Below are 19,907 nucleotides of genomic sequence, written 5' to 3'. Positions count from 1 at the left end.
ATAAGCGCCCTGTACAACTATGGTGAGAACAGCATCTCATACGGGTTGGCGCTGTTTTGGCAGCACAAGGGAAACCTACACAATATTAGGCAGGTGGTTTTAATGTTGTGACTGATATATATATATATATATATATATATATATATATATATATATATAAATAAAATGATTATTTACTTTTTTCTCCCTGATTTGGAATGCAGTTCCCAATGTGCTCTAAGCCCTCATGGTGGCGTACTGACTCGCCTCAATCTGGGTGGCGGAGGACAAATCTCAGTTGCCGCCGCGTCTGAGACAGTCAATCCGCGCATCTTATCACGTGGCTTGTTGAGCGCGTTACTGCGGAGACGTAGCACGTGGAGGCTTAATGCTATTCTCCGAGGCATCCGCGCACAAATCACCACGTGCCCCACCGAGAATAGCAACCACGAGGTGGTTACCCCATGTCCCTCCCTAGCAACCGGGCCAATTTGGTTGCTTAGGACACCTGGCTGGAGTCACTCAGCACACCCTGGATTCATGACTCCAGGGGTGGTAGTCAGCATCTTTACTTGCTGAGCTACCCAGGCCCTATATATATCTATATATATATATATATATATATCTATATATCTATCTCTATATATATATCTATCTCTATATATATATATATATTACAATCATTTACAACATATTACAATACAAACACTAAAGTAAACACTGTTATACAACAAATATGGGCAGTTATTCATCAACAGTAGAACATCTAATATCGCTTCTGATAAATGTGCAGAACTCTGTGATTGTAAACCTCTCAGAAACTGCTTAAATTTTAGTGGAAACTGAACATTTTAAGACTTTAAGGACCCTCAGAAACCCTGCCTGTGGCACAAAGCTGCTATGGCTGAATCACAGCATGTTGATATTCAGTACACTCTCATGAAATAATTAATAATTTACCAAGTATACCATGCAACCCTGCGAGTTTCTAACACATAATTATCCAGGCAAAGTCGTATTTACCAATGGGAAATTCTAGATGATGCCGAAGTTGGAAGGGGAGTGTCAACAATTGAGAAATAATAATTTTTGTATTTCAATAATATTCATTTCTTATATAATCACAGCTCATATAGTCAACTAATTTAAAGCTAATACCTCACCCGTCACAGCTTGATTTATGCAAATTATTGAATAATTTGTTAGATACCATACATTAATAAATCATATAGGTTCTGTAAAACTGATGCAGGTGTATTCAATTGTGCTTATTCGCGGGTAAAACAGAGGAAAAGAAAAAAAACTTTTGCCACTGCTCATCGTGTCTTTTAGTTTGGCTTTTTTCGTATTTTGTTTCCGACTTTAATGTGTGACGTCATTATAAAGAATGCCCAACTCTGATGTAGGAGCTTCCCATGTGCACTTAAAGGCAGCCATAATCCTGATCATCATTTACCATAGAGCAAAGGACCGAATCTCCCGGTTGCTCAAGGTGAACTTTTTGTGAATTTAATATTCACAAAAGTATTGTAAACTGCTCATGAATTAAAAGTACATTCTAAATGAAAAGTTGTCCAAAAAAGGAAGTAAAATACAGAAATGATCATAAAAATCCAGGGCATTTCAATCTCAGGACTCCAGTGAAGACAGCAGATGATGACTCACCACTCCATTACAATAAGAAGGCACTTCCTGTTTTGGTAGAGGTTCTCGTAGACGTCAACAATTCTGACGATATGGGTACAGGAGGACGCTCGCCAGTGCAACTCCACCTCCCGTCTTGCTTTGGGACAGTCATGAAGCATCTACAAGAGAGGATAGAGAGGAGACCAAGTTACTTTATTGCAAGAAAACAATTGTTTGCATGAAAACAATTATTAATAGTTACATAAGAACACACATTTATATCAACTATCCTTATCTATTAAATATTACAACTTTAATAATCTTACATATACACTAGGGGGCAAAAGTTAGGAATAAATGTACAGATTTTGCTCGTATGGAAAGAAATTGGTACTTTTATTTACCAAAGTAGCATTCAACTGGTCACAATGCGTAGTCAGGACATTAATAACGTGAAAAATGACTATTACAATATTCTTTTTTTTTTTTTTTTTTTTTTTTTTTAGAACTTCTTAAACTACTTCAAAGAGTTCATCAAAAAATCTTGCACATGCAGTAATGACAGCTTTGCAGATCCTTGGCATTCTAGCTGTCAGTTTGTCTAGATACTCAGGTGACATTTCACACCACGCTTCCTGTAGCACTTGCCATAGATGTGGCTGTCCTGTCGGGTGCTTCTCACGCACCTTACAGTCTAGCTGAGCCCACAAAAGATCAATGGGGTTAAGATCTATAACACTCTTTTCCAATTATTTGTTGTTCCATGTCTGTGTTTCTTTGCCCACTCTAACCTTTTCTTTTTGTTTTTCTGTTTCAAAAGTGGCTTTTTCTTTGCAATTCTTCCCATAAGGCCTGCACCGCTGAGTCTTCTCTCTACTGTTGTACATGAAACTGGTGTTGAGCAGATAGAAATCAATGAAGCTGTCAGCTGATGTGAGGCGTGTATTTCTTAAACTAGAGACTCCGATGTACTTATCCTCTCGTTTAGTCGTACATCTGGGCTTTCCACATCTCTTTATGTCTTTGTTAGAGCCAGTTGTCCTTTGTCTTTGAAGACTGTAGTGTACACCTTTGTACGAAATCTTCAGTTTTTTTAGCAATTTCATGCATTGTATAGCTTTCATTCCTCAAAACAATCATGAAACTATAATTTAGGTATTATAAAGTAATTTAGGACATCTACTTTGTGCATGACACGAGTAATTTTTCCAACAATTGTACAGACAGACTGTTTTACTTTTAATTGACTATATCACAATTCCAGTGAGTCAGAAGTTTACATTCAATAAGTTAACTGTGCCTTTAAGCAGCTTGGAAAATTCCAGAAAATTATGTAAAGCATTTAGGCAATTAGCTTCTGATAGGCTAATTGGCATCCTGCCAACCTTCAAACTCAGTGCCTCTTTGCTTGATTATAGGAAAATCAAATGAAATCAAAGACCCCAGAGAGAGAAAAAAAAAAAAAGAATTGTGCACCTCCACAAGTCTGTTTCATCCTTGGGAGCAATTTCCAAATGCCTGAAGGTACCACGTTCATCTGTACAAGCAATAGTATGCAAGTATAAACACCATGGGACCATGCAGCCATCATACCGCTTAGGAAGGAGACACATTCTGTCTCCAAGAGATGAATGCAGTTTGGTGCAAAAAGTGCAAATCAATCACAGAACAACGGCGAAGGACCTTGTGAAGATGCTGGAGGAAACAGGTAGACAAGTATCTATATCCACAGTAAAACGAGTTCTATATCGATATAATCTAAAAGGCTGCTCAGTAAGGAAGAAGCAAATACTCCAAAACCGCCATAAAAATGCCAGACTACAGTTTGCAAGTGCACATGGGGACAAAGATCTTCTATGGTCTGATGAAACAGAAATTGAATTTGAGTGCAGAGCGCGTAAAGAGACTGTACAGGTTACGGCAGGAGGACAAGTCTGTGTGGGGGTACGCCTTAGAGTTTTTGCCGTTATGCTCAGGTCTGGGATACAATCAAGCCTGCCTTATTGAGCTTAAGGCAGGTCTGAATGAGCCTAATAGATTGTGTCCCAGATCAGGGTGAGTGTGGAGGTTCTCTCGACGCAGTCAGGCTAGCCATGAAATGGAAGGAGTTTATTACAGCCCGTGTCTCGGGAGACTTCCAATCCTCATGCAAATCTGAGGAAGAGGGCACCCCCTACACGGAAGTGCACGCCTCGGCCACTGCCTCCACACATCAGAATAGGAAAAGAAAGGAGTCCAGCCAATCGGCTGAGCTGACAGCATGGAGGCGTTGGCTCCCACTACTGACCGCCAGGAGGAGCCCGCTGCTGACTGCCAGGAGGTGGCGGCCATTACCGCAGCAGTGATTCTTACTGCCCGGAAGGGGAGGAGAAGGGCCTCTACTTTTCAGTCGCTGCCAGCATTCACGGCCACGGAGTCAGTTCCCCTGCCCGTCAGCGTTCACGGCCATGGAGGCCATTCCCCTGCCCCTGTCAGCGTTCACGGCCACGGAGGCCTTCCCAAGGCGCTGCCAGCATTACAGACCACTGCTGCCGTCAACGAGCCTGTCCCCTTTGGTCATTGAGTCTGTCCAGTTCCCTGATGCCATCAACGAGCCTGCCCAGTTCCCTACGGTCATTCGATTCAGTCCAGTCCCCAGTGGCCGCCGCTCAGTCCTGTCGCACAGGTGTCCTGTATCGTTTTGTTGCCTGTTGCGTGCATCACGATGAACACACAGGCTTTGTCTAGTGCGAGGATACATGCCATTGCTTTGTTAGCGTTGCTGTGCATTCTCTCGTCTTATCTGTCGGTTGGCATGAGTGCATGTTGCCTATTGTCTTGGTGATATTCGCCATTCGGGTGTCTTGTGAGAGCACGTGGCTTTTTGTTTCCATTTTGCCTCGTATCTCTCTGTCTTGCATCATACTCTGCCTCCTTGTTTGCCTATTATTAGTTCATTTGCCTCACATGTCCCACCTGTTGATTTCTCTCCCTATTTTTGTTTCCTCGTGTGTGCTGTCCAGTGCCAATTTGTCTTGTTTCGCATCTCATGTTGGTCCTGTTTCCTGTGCCTTATCTGTTCTGTCAGTTCCGGTCGGTCCCGTTTATGCTCATCTGCCCCCATCCCACCTCAGAGGGTTGCCTGTGTTGGACTGTGTCGTTTCCCCTTCGGAGTAGTTTGTTTTTTCCCGTTGTTTATTTTTGTATTAAATAAATCTTCTATTTTTCTCTATGCATTTGGGTCCTGCCTCTGTTACTGCCTGCAAAGCCTGACAATAAACTTCCATCCCTTCAGTTTCCAAATAAAAGCTTCCACCAAAATAAAGGCTTGAGGGTTTACTGGGACTGCATAGAAGGTTAAGAAATTATTAAAAAAAAAAAAAATACTATTAAATAATAATTATAATAATAATAAATTATTATAGTAATAATGGCAATTAATATACAATAATATATTTCTATAATAACTTATTATTATTATTGCAATGTTATACAGTTCAAGTTGACTAGGTTTAAAAAAAAAAGTGATTGTGAAGCACATTAGAGTGATTTCTTAAGGATTAGTTGACACTTTTTTCCCCCTAGTAGACTGGAGTACTGACTGCTGAAAATAGGGCTTTGCAATTTAAAAATGTAAAAATAAATACAAATTTAACACTTATTTCAATAAAAAAAAAATTGTATTCAATAAATATAAAGATAATAATTCACTGCATGTATCACACGTCTATTTTGAAAGATCTGTCAAGTTAGCCTCACAAAGGACATGCACAAATGAAAAGGTGCCGTTGAGAGATGCCGTTGAGAGATTACAGATTGCTGGAGTTATGCCTCCCCCTACAGGTGGCAACCCCTCATTACGTTGAGATCTTGTCTTGCTGTTTGTGCTGGGGGTTAAAATAGTAAACTATAATAGCATGTTTCCTTAATGTCAGCTGCATGCTATTTCACATTGCACACATTGTATTTTCACATTTTGTTTAAGCCATATGACTACACCATTTTAAAAGGGTGACATTCATGAGGAATCAGTTTTTTTCTTTCATGAAAACATGCTTTATCATTCAGCACTCAAAACAATTATTGTTGCCACGGACAGAAAGTCATCATGGACACACAGATTTAATGCAAATTGCTATCTAATAGGTTGAAAATTACATTGAAATTATTCAAATAAAAAATTAGGCCCCCTTTTTAGTAAAGTTGTGTGTAGCTGTTACTGGATTCTGATCAGTGTGAAATGGTTTGAAGTTGAAAAATAAGACAAGTCACAAAATTACTGCATTTTCATTAGAGCTGGATAAATAAATTCAAATAAATTCAGATTAGTCTTGATCAGAGATGCCCAAACCAGGGCATGCAGGCCTGTGATGAACTTTGATTTGGCCCGCCTTGCCGTAAATGACAAGAGGGGAATTTTTTTTACAAATATATGTATGCTATTGACGTAGCTTTTCATTTCATGACTTTAGCAGATTGCAGAGTAGTGTTTTTTATATAATGAAATCATAAAAGGAGGTGAACCAGGGCAACATTAATACTTTAATATAATACAGTTTGCAGGGCCTGAAATTCAGTGTGGGATTGTGGACAATCCCCTCCCAGTGGAACTGTAATCCACTTTTTTTAAAGGTACATTCATTTTTTCTTGCAAGTCTAACTCCTAAAGACATGAATTGTAATTTTGCAATATATGTAGGAAATCATGACCACTCACATTAAAATGAAGACTCCAAGCATATCAGTAACCTTATAAAAACTGTTTTATTCTACATGGAGAGGGTCCGCAAATGGGGGCTGTCATGTTAGAATCATATGACCAGATGAAAACTGCTCGCTTAATCTCAGTAACCATCCTGTTATTTGACATTTTTACTCATTGATTAAAGTAATCATGGCTGACTGTGAATACAACATTTCTACAATGGCATCTGAAACTGAAAACTATTGATTTTAAATTATGCTGCATCCAAGCTGCTAGGTGTCAGTTACAAATATTACTGAGTGCACCTTTAATTTTTGAATGTTTCCTCAGATACTGAACAGCTCTGAAAACTAAAAGCACTTTTCTTAATTTGTATCTTTGTTCTATTGTGTTTAGCTTGTAATTAGTATTTTTGTTCTTTATTTTGAATAATTACTTGATAACTTAGTTAGAATTCTGTTGTGGTGCTGAAATCGGTAGAGGATTTAAAAATTGCTAAATGAACATTATAAAATGAAACGTACCCACACAAATTAATCTGAATCGGGTCCCACTTAATATTAGGTGTCTTGTGCTAACTATGTACTAACATTAAAATGTATTTATTGTGTAACTACATATTGTTAAGTACACAATAGTTAAATACACCTAATATAAAGTGGGTCCCGGAATTGAACGGTCTATATTGATATTTGCCATTTTATCATTAGAAAAGACAGTTAAAAGTTACAGGGGACTGTTGAGGAGAGAGAGGGAGAATGAAACAGGCGAGCACTTTAAATTATGAGCTCAAATGCATCTGCCAAGGCTCTGATATGTGGACCGTTTAAATGAGACATTTGATGTTGCACACCAGTCTATTACTGTAGTAGCACGATGGCACGTAACAACAAATCGAACTCTGACTGGTCGTTTACATGTCTCGGTCACTTCACATGCAAGCAGGAGATTTTCGGCACCCTCAAAAAACAAAATCGGCCAAACGGGGAAATTTAGCGACCGATGCGATAAAAAATGTCAGAACTGGCGATATATCGGTCAACCACTAATTAGCATCCAAATATACTTAACAATTCCCAGCGCTATGTAGTATGCATAATATGCATACGATTTTTTCCAAGGTCCACAATGCATGTAATTTCTTGCCTTTAAACTAGGCCATGGTTTTCTCAAGAACAACTTGTGCACAATGTAATGCATCAGCGAGCACAGATAATGGCCTTCATTAAAGATGGTCTTTTAAGACTAATAACCTAACTGTTCAGTCAAATGAGAACAACAACTTTCACTTCCAGAACCATGGAAACTGAGCAGTGCTTTTTGAGAACTAAGGATGAACAGGTCACTCAACCGAAATATGCAGTAGCACGTGTCCCCACTCACATAAAACAACTTGAAAGTGCTGTAAGCGATTTTCTTCATGGAAAGGTATGCAAAAAGTTTCCTTTTAATATAAAATATAAATATAAAAGGTATTAATATAAAGAAAAAAAAAATGCAGTCTCTGTGATAGCACAAGACTGCATAAACAGCAAAAAAAATGTGTCCACATGCCGAGATCTGACGCTTTCTGCCTGTCAATCATTTTGTATGTTCTCATAGTATTGTAGTTGAAGCGAATTATTAAGGCTTAATGCCATTTTTATGCCATGTTGCTCATAACAGTTGTCAGTTGAGGACACTTTCTGCTGTCGTTTTTGACAACTGCTTCTGGTTGGGCACTTAGTTGCAATCAAAATTATTCAACCCCCGACCAGCAATACATTCTGGTGATGTGCATTAAAACACATCAACTATAACCTCAGTAAACAGTCAAAGTAAGTTTTTAATACACATTTGAGTGATTTTGAGAACAAAGAGATCAGTTTACCCACATTTTAAAATAAAAATACCTAATTCTCTCCACAGATGTCATGTCAAAAATATTCAACCCTTGAAGTCAATCATTTGTGGAGCATCCTTTATCCTTAATAACAGCAAATAAATGTTTCAGGTAAGTGTTCTTACCATCTCTATTAGGATTTTTAGATATTTCTCATGAGCAAAAGCTTCCAGCTCATTGACATTCTTTGGTTTCTGTGCTGCCACTGCTTCCTTGAAATCCCAACAAAGGTTTGCAATGGATTTTAATGATGGACTGAAAGGACCATTTAAGGACATTCCACGACCAATCCCTGAACCAGATTTTGGACAACTTGTATGTATTCCTGGTGTTATTGTCTTGCTGGAAAGTCCAGTGATCACCGAGCAATTTACACACTGAAGGCATCAAATTTTTCATGCCAAAATGGCCTGATACCTGAAAGAATCCATGGTGTTAGTCACGTAGTCAGGATAGCCGTTTCCTGCAGCCGCAGAACACCCCCATAACAGGACTGACCCACCTCCATGCTTGACTGTGGGGATGGTGTCGTTCTTGTCATCACCTTGTCATCTTACTCCAGACATACTGCTGACCCATGGGTCTAAACCTCATTTTCAGCTTAGTGTCATACGTCTATAAAACCTTCTTACAGGACTCCACAGGTCTTTCCTACTTTGCTATTACTTCTTGAATATTCAAGTCAACATTTCCGTTGGTGAAGTTTTGCTTTCTTCCACACCCCAAGAAGGTTGCTGTTGTACCATATTTAAAACAATTTATGAATGGTGCAGCCAACTTTGTCTACTGAAAATTTAAGTGCCTTGGAAATGTACTTTTAGCCATGACCTTTCTTGTGTAATGAAATAATCTCCTCTATTAGCTTTTGAGACAGCTTATATTTAATATAATTTTTTGCACAGAAATACATTTTTGCTTACAACGCTAAACTTACATTTAAAAACTTAAATAAGTGCCACTGCAGATTGATTGTTAATTTTGTTTTAAAACAATTACTTGTGTAGCCTTACATATTTAAGAAACAGCTACATGCAATAGGGGTTGAATAATTATGGCATGGCTGTATTTTTAAAAAATCCTGCTATTTTCAAATATTAGGTTATATATTCACACTATGACTTTGAATGTGTCACTCAACTGATATAGATGTAAAGTTTACAAATTCTGGGTCATCAGAAAAGCTTACCTTTGTAAATCCTTACTGTCTTGTGGGGACTGAATTTCGATTGCAAATGTACAGCACCTTTAATCCAATAACATCATATCATGCACGAAAAACACAAGACAAACTTTTTGTGTAACCCTGGGATTGCTAAACTATATTCACCCATCAGACAAGTATTGCATTAACAGAATGCTCCGTGACTAGAAAATGCATTAGGCTATGTTTTTTTTTTTTGTAAATGTGTTCTTTTTGTCTTCATTCAAATTTGAGGCACAAATTGAGGTTAACAGCTCATCTGGCTTTATGTGACCTACCTAAGAGGACAAAAAGACAACAACCTAAGGTTCAAAATCTTTTTTTCTTTCTCTCTTTTTTTTTACTGTGTCATGAATACCCAAAACTAGTTACACACTCCTAAGGCATGTTGTATCGTGCACTACACAGTTATGTATGACAAGCAATGGAAAGAATCCCTCTGGGGGTGTGGCCTCAATAGGCAGTCATTCCCTCTTGTCCAGAGAGCAGGATTAGAGGTCTCAGGATTCCTTTCTTTGCCCACGACCCACATCAATTCTGTGAAACCTCACATACTCAAACCAGCCTACAGGGAGCTAAAAGAGCTTATCAGGCTGAACTAAACCAGGAATCTTCGTTCACTTCCAGGAAACTGAGCATTCAGATGTGATTCAACTACTACTTTTATGTAAGAAGATGCTGAAGATTGCAGATGTAAACAAAGATGGTGACATATTAAAGTGACGGGTCATGGAAAGCTAAACTATTAAAGTGTGCAGTGTTTCCCATTAATTACCTAGACCAGGGGTCGGGAACCTATGGCTCGCGAGCCACAAGTGGCTCTGTTAAAAATCAAGTGGCTCGCCGGGTGTCTCACCATTCATCACCAACACATGATCGTTTAAAACTTTCTAGAGATAAATGAACACCTGCCAAATGCGAATTTTTCATGCGGAGTATTTTGCTGATGTACCAGCCACTGTGGAAGGCAACCTGTAAGACTTCTCGGTGTGATATTACAAGAAATTAGAAACAAAGACGCGCATTCGACGAAACGTGATTATATTTTGAAGAACAGATGAAAAAAAAGCCGCCGATGCACGTCTGGTTTGATATGTGCACAGTGAGCTCCGCTTCTATAAGACACACACATTCATAGAGTTCTGAGCCTTGTTTCCCAATAAATATTGATCTTAGATATTAAGAGCATTTTCTACGAGCGATTTTATGAATTCTCGTTATTTTTTGTGTATGCCCAAGGGTGTGAAATAGCACTCCAAATGCGACGAGGCTCAATCCAGTTTGCGAGCTCCTCGTTCAAATGCAGGTATTTCATGTGGGAGTAATTTTGCCCATCTACCCGCAACAGATGGGCAACCTATAAGACATCTTGGAGTGACACATGACATGAAATGCTGTTAGTCGGGGCCTGGGTAGCTCAGTGGTAAAGACGCTGGCTACCACCCCTGGAGTTCGCTAGTACACTAGTTCGAATCCCAGGGTGTGCTGAGTGACTCCAGCCAGGTCTCCTAAGCAACCAAATTGGCCTGGTTGCTAGGGAGGGTAGTCACATGGGGTAACCTCCTCGTGGTCCGTTCTCGGGAGGGGCGCGTGGTGAGTTGAGCGTGGTGGATGGTGTGAAGCCTCAACACGCGCTATGTCTCCGTGGCAACGTGCTCAACAAGCCACGTGATAAGCTGCGCGGGTTGACGGTCTCAGTCACGGAGGCAACCCGGACTGAGGCGAATCACTACGCGACCACGAGGACTTAAAAAAAGCACATTGGGAACTGGGCATTCCAAATTGGGAGAAAAAAGTAATAATTCTGTTAGTCAAAAAGACACACGCTTGAAGAAACACTTTATTATATTTTTAAGAACAGACAAAGACAGCAGTTAATGCTCGCGTCCGATTCGCTTTGTTCAGAGGTGTGCAATGGGACCCTGTCTCGTGGAACAGGCGCATGTAAAGAGTTACTCATTTTTCTGCTCATTCGATTGAAAACTGTTTGCAAGAATAATGTAGTCTATGAGAATGCTGCAAATTATCTCCGATCATCTCGTGAGGTGCTGCGTGTTTAGTTTGCTTTATTTCCATGGAGCAGTTAGCTCTTACACATTGTGAACACAACTCTGCAGTTTCAGTAATATATACAGGTATCTTTGCATTAAAGAAACAAAGACAAAAGTGATTAAATCATAAACTCATACAAGACACATTCACCTTGAACCTAAAATTGAGATCTATTTAATTTTCTTTAGGCAGCATTAACTGTATTACCAAAACGCAATACAAACACATTCAATAAGAACACATTTGGCAGCATTTTTTTGGGAACACAAGGGAATTTATTAGGCTTATTTATTATGATTATTATAATTATCTTTACATTTATAATTGTCTTTAGTTCTTAATTTGTAGGCTGTAAGTAATTTTTCACCTGTTGTGATACATGCATGATGGCAAATGTGGGAGGTGGTTAAAGAGCGCATATATATATGTGCGTGAAAATCCCAGGAGATCAGCAGTTACATAAATACTCAAACAAGCCCGTCTGGCACCAACAATCATGCAAAAATCATTGAGATCACTGTATTCCCCCCCCATTCTGATGGTTGATTTGAAAATTAACTTTAGCTCCTTACCCGTATCTGCATGACTTTATTCAATGCAATGCTGCCACACGATTGGCTGAATCACATGAACAATTAGGTGTACAGGTGTTCCGAATAAAGTTCTAAGTGAGAGTATATATCGTTACCAAATAGTTTCTGAATATAGAAATGATAAACAGACTGGAACCAAGGAACGTTAATCCTAGATGTAAATTTTATTTTTTTACTGACACTGACATGCCTATGCTCTGTGATACTTCTATGGAACATAGGGGTGGACGATATGACCAAAATCTTATATCATGATATGAGTCATTTTAAATCATGATAAGGATTTTTTTAAGCAATATCACACTTGAAATCGTGGTATATGGCCCTAAATCAGCACAGCAGTTACCTACGGCACTCGGCCTGTGGCCGAATCACAGCAGTGCTGATTTAGGTCCATATACCACAATTGTGAGTGTGATATTGCTTATATACAACAGTTCAATGAACAAGTAAAATGTAAAAAATTAGGAAAAACTGAGGTCACGGTCACAAAAAACGCATTTGTGCATGGAACTACTTACGCGACGGATCAGAATCTGATGTTGCTGGTTCAAACCAAACGATGTGTCCAAGCCTCTCAAAAACATCACTTCAGAACTACTAGTATCACAGCTTGGGCTGTTTCTAACATGTTATTGGAGAAACGGGGGGGTGAGAGAGAGAGAAAATGGAGCGTGTGCGATAATGTCATTATGGTGAAATGCATCCTATTTTCTCAGTGGAAAAATAGCCGTCCAAGCAGGGGTATTCCTCCCTATTTCGTGGTAGTGCAAGAGTCTTTCACTATAGAAACCGTAATCTCCTACGCCATTTTGTCCTCTCCAATGTGGAAACTCCGGTAAGGGGTAAGCGCCTTGAGTTTGTGTAATTAATCAGTCTGATGTGTCTCTCAGCTGTGATGAGCCTTAATGCTGAAGTTGTTAGTTTAAAGCCATTTAAAGCTATTTCCTAGATTTAGTAGTGTAGTCGTAATACAAGTGCTCATGGATTGCTGTTGAATGTAAACACTGAGTGAAGCTGACTCACTTCATCACCAACTGGCTCATATTACACACAAAAATGGTCTTTTGCCTCCACCTGCTGGCTAAAATATGTAATGTCACAATATTAAATGTAAAGAGATGGATGGCTCTTAACACATCTGCACTGCTTTTACACTTTAGTTTAGAACAGCACGAACACAAGTGGAGTGATAAACACAATGAAGCGTCGGAGTGCTGATGGTCAGACCATCAGTACTCATGGACCGTCTCTCGTCCAATCAGATTCGAGGACCAGAACTAACTGTTGTATATATCGCCATATAGTAAACGTTTTCTGGAAAATCAATAAAAATTGGTTTTTATATTCAATAACCATATTGTAATGCCTAATTAAGGAACTCCAGTCAGTGAATTAAATACTTTTTAAATGAAAACTACTTCCTCTTTATTTGGAACAAGACAAACAACGTCAAAGTAAATAAACTTGTTCATGAACGCTCATGAGAGGGATGACGTAAGCTCGTTGGTAAGGTCACACGTCACGTGGAGGAGTCAGGAAGCGCATCATTGTTTACATTGTTTTTTATTATTATTATTTGGAAATTATTTTTTATTTTATATAGTTTTGAAATTGTTTTGGACTGTTTTGGTTTGTGAACGGCACAAGTTCCTCTTGTAAACAATGACGCGCTTCCTGACTCCTCCTCCACGTGATGCGTGACCTTACCAATGAGCTTACGTCATCCCTCTAATGAGCGCACGTCACAGAGATGTACGGAAGCTAACAACTGTAGTTAAAAAGTAAAGTATATAAGTATTGTTTTGTTTCTAAAAATAATCAACCGTTTAGGTTCAGAAGACCTTTATTTGTCGACTGGAGTAGTGTGGATTATTTTGATGCACCCTAAATATGCATTTTGCACCGTCAAAAAATGGAGGACATTCACTTGCATTGTTTAGAGGGAGGAGGCCTGAAATGAAATCATAAGTCTTAAATTCTGTTTTGATGAAGAAACTCATATACATTTTGGATGGCCTGAGGTTGAGTAAATGATCAGTAAATTATCATCCTTTAATACAGCCATACTTACCTACTAGGTCTTTAAGATCTGCTGACAAACTATTATTGCATATTCCCTGGTCACGTTTTATACGTAAGGGTGATAGAGTCTTTGCTGCCCCTTGGCTATGGAATCAGCTACCACTTGACATTAGACAAGTGTCATCACTGTCTATTTTTAAATGCAGGCTTAATACGTACTTGTATTCTCTAGCATTTTGCAGTATCAATTGAGATTTTCTTGTCACATTTTATTGTATGTATTTTAATGCATTTGTTTTATTTTGCTGTATTGTAGATTTTTCTGTTCAGCACTTCGGTCAGCTTTGCTGTGTTTGAGTGTGCTTTAGAAATAAATTTTACTTACACTTTAACAAAAAAAAAAAAAAAGAGAATTAATGTTTGGCTTTCATAATATTCTTTTGCGTGCTTCATTTTGAGGTGATAAAACAGATTGCTTGTATTACGAGTGATTATTGTTGTGCGAAACAGTTTGTAGTAGGACTGGACGATATGGCAAAAAAAATTTATCTAAATTTTTATCAAACTTATGGATGATTTATGATTCACGATTCAATTTTCTCAACTTTTAAAATGTACTTCAACATGATTAAAATCGTATGTTCTTTATCAGAATGCAAGGCAACCTGGTTAGAGAAATTCAAGTTCTTTTCATTATAGGAAACAAAGGTGTGCAAGAAAAACTTACAAATGCACCACAGGGGGAAGCTGTCAGAGTGTAAATGTAAAATACATTTTAATCTAATAAACCCAGATGTTCAGAAATAATAGAATAAGAAAACTGCAAAGTAATTCTTAGCCAGTGTAGGTATTCATTTTATCTAAACCAAGTCTATCTAGAATGTTATCCAGAAATCAATATCTATAAATTATCAAGTTTATCTAGAAAGTACTCATTGTATACCAAACAATGTGTATATTCAAAAACCACTGCAGATACAGACACGCCCTCTAGCAGTTCATGCTGAGCAGCACAGCAATATGAAATAATTTATTATTACAATTCAACCCGCAAAGTTTGTCAAAATGATTACTTGCCAAATGTTAGCTACAGATGCAGTACACTTGAAACACGTCACAAAGCAATAATTAGCGCTTTATCTAAATCATCATGGCAAAAGGAGCAGCTAATGTTTGATTCTCCCATATATAGCCTCTCCATTATTTGAAATGAAGCACCCATAACTGTCACGTAACTAACGCATTTTTATGGGTAAAAAGAAAGGAGACCGTTCATCAACATGCGCACACCGAGTCCAGTTATGGTCTTAAGCCGGTGTATACCAGCATGATGGATGAAACTGAACTACAATTACACTGTGTACAATCATACTGGGAATATTACCGCTGTCTTTTATATCAGTCTCCGTGTTGTTTTTTTGTTTTTTGGATTTTTCCCCTTTTTCTCCCAATTTGGAATGCCCAATTCCCAATGTGCTTTTAAGTCCTCGTGGTCACGTAGTGATTCCCCTCAGTCCGGGTGGCGGAGGATGAATCCCAGTTGCCTCCGCATCCGAGACCGGCAACCTGTGCATCTCATCATTGAGCACGTTTCCATGGAGACATAGCATGGGTGGAGGCTTCACGCAATCCACCGCGGCAACCACGCTCAACTCACCACACACCCCTCCGAGAACGAACCACATTATAGTGACCACGAGGAGTTTACCCCATGTGACTCTTCCTCCTTAGCAACCGGGCCAATTTGGTTGCTTAGGAGACCTGGCTGGAGTCATTCAGCACGCCCTGGGATTCGAACTAGCGAGCTAGCGAACTCCAGAGGTGGTAGCCAGTGTATTTTACCACCGAGCTACCCAGGCCCCCAGTCTCCGTGTTGTTAACCTGTCACGTTCATTTTGAGCGCACTACACACGTGCAGCTGATCAGATCGGGAGCGGCATTAAGACAAGTGCTATGAATTCTTTTTCTGTTCCTTATACAGCCTTTGATGGATTTACAACATATCTAACTATAGCATTTGCACTTCGGAGAGACAGCGCGCGCCAGTCACGTGAAACATTCACATGTCAGATGAGAATATTTAGCACTTTTGAACCGCCAAACGCAAAGTGACTGTCATTAAATTTGCTTGGGTGGCTGCAGAAAACTGTTCAATGCTGGAAAAATCCAGTCCATGTTTCTTCAATTCTCTGTCTCACGTGAAGCCCTGCCCACTGATAGATAAGCCCACACTGTGCACATGGATCTTTACATATCGCAATATACACGATATAGCAAAATCTCTATCGATTGACACTTTATATCGTCGCCACGATATTAGGGCTGCCCCCTAATAGTCGACCAAACGCTAGTCGATGAGAAGAGTCTAGGTCGACCAAGGAAATTGACGAACACCGTTATTACCACTGGTTGGACGCTAGGTGGTACTACGGGGTAATTTTCATTAAGCAGGGTTAGGGTTAAGCCTATACAATAAAGCAAGACACCTTGATTTTAAACTTTGAACTTTATTTTTTATTTATTTTAACTAAAATTTCAAATGAAACTGGAAAAAAAATTAAGTGCAATTAAAATGTGAAAGATGGCTTTACAACAGTTGTGAAGGACAACATCTCTGTGGCAAAGAACCTACTTCATCCGTGCATTCACTACCGGTCGGGTATTTCGTTATCTGGGAAAATACATCATGTGTGAATAAATTCGTTTTGTTCCCTCCTTCACGATATATATATATATATATATATTGCAATATCCAATTACATCGGCAACCCCCAGGCTGAGGGATCGGTGAATATTCTTGCTTTAGTGATTTTGCATTGAAAATTAATTTAAAAAACAAAAAACTTAAATCAAATGCTTTTCTAAATTCAAATTGCACTCCTAACGAAACAAAAAAGCAATTAAAATAATGAAGTGATCAAATAGCCACCTTACTATTTACCGTCAGGCAAGTCTCCATCTAAACATGAAGGCGGAAAATTACTTGCACAATTGAAGACATAGAAACAATAATAAAAAATGTAAAAAATAATCATTATAATGATGATAATAATAATCACTGAAATATAAATCATGGTTCGAGGTGAACGTATTTTTGTATTATTTTATGTTTTAATCACAGATGTATAGGCTGCAGAGTTGTGGTCACAATGAACTGCTCTGTGGAAATAAAGTGAACTGAACTCAAAGCACCTCCTGATCTGAGATGTCTGAGGTCATCTGCAGCACTCATAGATGATACTGTTCTTGCAAAAAAAAAAAAAAAAAAAATTCAGAAAGAGTGAGAATCCTTTACATGCGTGTGTTCCACGAGACCTCCGAACATACAGCACGTCAGACATGCACATAGACGGCTTTTCTGTCATCTGTTCTTAAAAATATAATTGTGTTTCTTCAAACGCACGTCTGTGTCTCTACGGGCAAATTATTTGATAATAATAATAGCCTAATAATAACTGAATACATTAATGGGAAAACAAGCTAAATATCGCCTTGACATCGTCCAAGGCATCAGCTATTGGCGATCACTCTGTCCATCGTCGATCCCCGAGATCATCGTCTGTTGGCACAACCCTAACGTGCATTTCTCTCTATAAATTAACAAAATATTCAGACAGTCTCCTTGCTGGTTTTTCCGACATATTCAGAATCATTACTGCTTTTGCCAGTGTCACTGCAGCTTGCTTCGTGCGTGCTCTTGAAAAATTTATATTTTAAAAGGCTCATTATTACGGTCTAGTATTTCTCTAATGTAGAACAGTGTTAGCAATGTTACTTGTAACATTCTTTCTCAGCCCTGGAACTCAAACCATTTTCTGATGCCCCCCCAAAAATATCTTAAGTAATTAAATAAATATAATAAACGTGCAACAACTAGTCGACTAATGGCTTAAACTAAGGCCTACTAGTCGACTAGGAAAATCTTTGGTTGGGTGCAGCCCTACATGATACATACCATCATATCGCCCAGCCCTAAAGGAACCACATTAAAACAGTGTCTTCGATTTTATTATAATATTGTATCGCCAGGTCCCTGCTGCTTCTAACTCCTAGTAGTTTCATGTCAATCACTCCTTGGTCTTTTTTAGCTCACATATAATTTCATATAATTTTAAAACTCATCAATATTTCATGTCCTTGTATATTTATTTGGCAAGCAGCCATGTAAAAGAGGAATAATGTGCAGTTAGCTGGTCATTATCGCAAATTAAATCCCTCCAGTGTGAAAGTGTCAAACAAACCATACCAACATTATTTCCTGTGTGAGAAGGCGGCCATGCTATCTGGGAAAACACATAGTATCTAGACCTAAAATAAAGCCCAGATTGGTGAGACACCTCATTGTTCAAGGATCACATGTAATTATATGCAGAGCTTACAAATTGAAAGTGCTGCCAAGCCAACAGAGATCAATTTTCGTCACTGGTCTAATACCTGCTTTTGTGAAGACCACAGAAAAAGGCTTGAAATCAGAAATTCAATATAGGGTTTAATCTCTTTTTTTCTGTCACCATGATTTTTTTTTTTGGAGTTGAAGTTGTTGGAGGCTATTTGGCAAGCAGATGTAAAAGCACATCAAAATTAAGAAATTTCTTGACCAAAACGAAACACTACTAATTTAATTGCCACTTTCTTTGCAAAAAACATTTAACAAATCAAATGGCTTATAAAGGGATATAATTCTGTTATACTAAAATGAATGGAAAGAACCCCTTTTCCTGTCAAAAACCTTTGACACTTTTATTCTCTGCAGTAAAAGTGATCAAATGTAATAAAGTGGTGACAGCGGAAACTTTTATCAGCCGACTGAATGTCAGCTCAACATTTTTCTGTTACATCACCACTACTGGCCTCTTTAAATTGCACCGTCATTCTGAGTAAGGTCAAAGAGCCGGCATGCCATGACTGTGTAAATAAGGGAAAACAAAAAGAAACTGCGTCATACAAGGTCTATGGGTGCAACTACAATTGAAGTCAGAAGTTTACATACACTTAGGTTGAAGTCATTAAAAAAAATGTTTAACCACACCACAGATTTAAGATTAGCAAACCATAGTTTTGGCAAGTTGTTTAGTACGTCTACTTTGTGCATGACACGAGTCATTTTTCCAACAATTGTTTACAGACAGGGTGAGGCTTGCAAGCCGAAGAACACCATCCCAACCATGAAGCACGGGGGTGGCAGCATCATGTTGTGGGGGTGCTTTGCTGCAGGAGGGACTGGTGCACTTCCCAAAACAGATGGCATCATGAGGAAGGAAAATTATGTGGATATACTGAAGCAACATCTCAAGACATCAGCCAGGAAGTTAAAGCTCAGTCGCAAATGGGTCTTCCAAATGGACAATGACCCCAAGCATACCTCCAAAGTTGTGGCAAAATGGCTTAAGGACAACAAAATCATGGTATTGGAGTGGCCATCACAAAGCCCTGACCTCAATCCGATAGACAATTTGTCGGCAGAACTGAAAAGGTGTGTGCGAGCAAGGAGGCCTACAAACCTGACTCAGTTACACCAGTTCTGTCTGGAGGAATGGGCCAAAATTCCAGCAACTTATTGTGAGAAGCTTGTGGAAGGCTACCCAAAATGTTTGACCCAAGTTAAACAATTTAAAGGCAATGCTACCAAATACTAACAAAGTGTATGTAAACTTCTGACCCACTGGGTATGTGATGAAAGAAATAAAAGCTGAAATAAATAATTCTCTCTACTATTATTCTGACATTTCACATTCTTAAAATATAGTAGTGATCCTAACTGACCTAAGACAGGGAAAGTTTTCTAAGATTAAATGTCAGGAATTGTGAAAAACTGAGTTTAAATGTATTTGGCTAAGGTGCATGTAAACTTTTGACTTCAACTGC

At 38.8% G+C, this 19,907-nt stretch overlaps 1 protein-coding gene across 1 annotated transcript in view; it reads right to left on the bottom strand.

Annotated features, from left to right (window-relative positions):
- Positions 1-19,907, bottom strand: part of mapkapk2a (MAPK activated protein kinase 2a) — a 64,773-nt gene that overhangs the window by 19,388 nt on the left and 25,478 nt on the right. Inside the window, exon 2 of the mRNA XM_051672729.1 lies at positions 1,645-1,784. Within this exon, the coding sequence (XP_051528689.1) occupies positions 1,645-1,784 (140 nt within the window). The remainder of the gene's footprint in view (positions 1-1,644; positions 1,785-19,907) is intronic.

The sequence above is a fragment of the Myxocyprinus asiaticus genome, chromosome 35 (assembly GCF_019703515.2).
Source record: "Myxocyprinus asiaticus isolate MX2 ecotype Aquarium Trade chromosome 35, UBuf_Myxa_2, whole genome shotgun sequence".
NCBI lineage: Eukaryota > Metazoa > Chordata > Actinopteri > Cypriniformes > Catostomidae > Myxocyprinus > Myxocyprinus asiaticus.
Note: the sequence above shows the minus strand (reverse complement) of the source record. Positions and strands in the feature narration are given on the sequence as shown.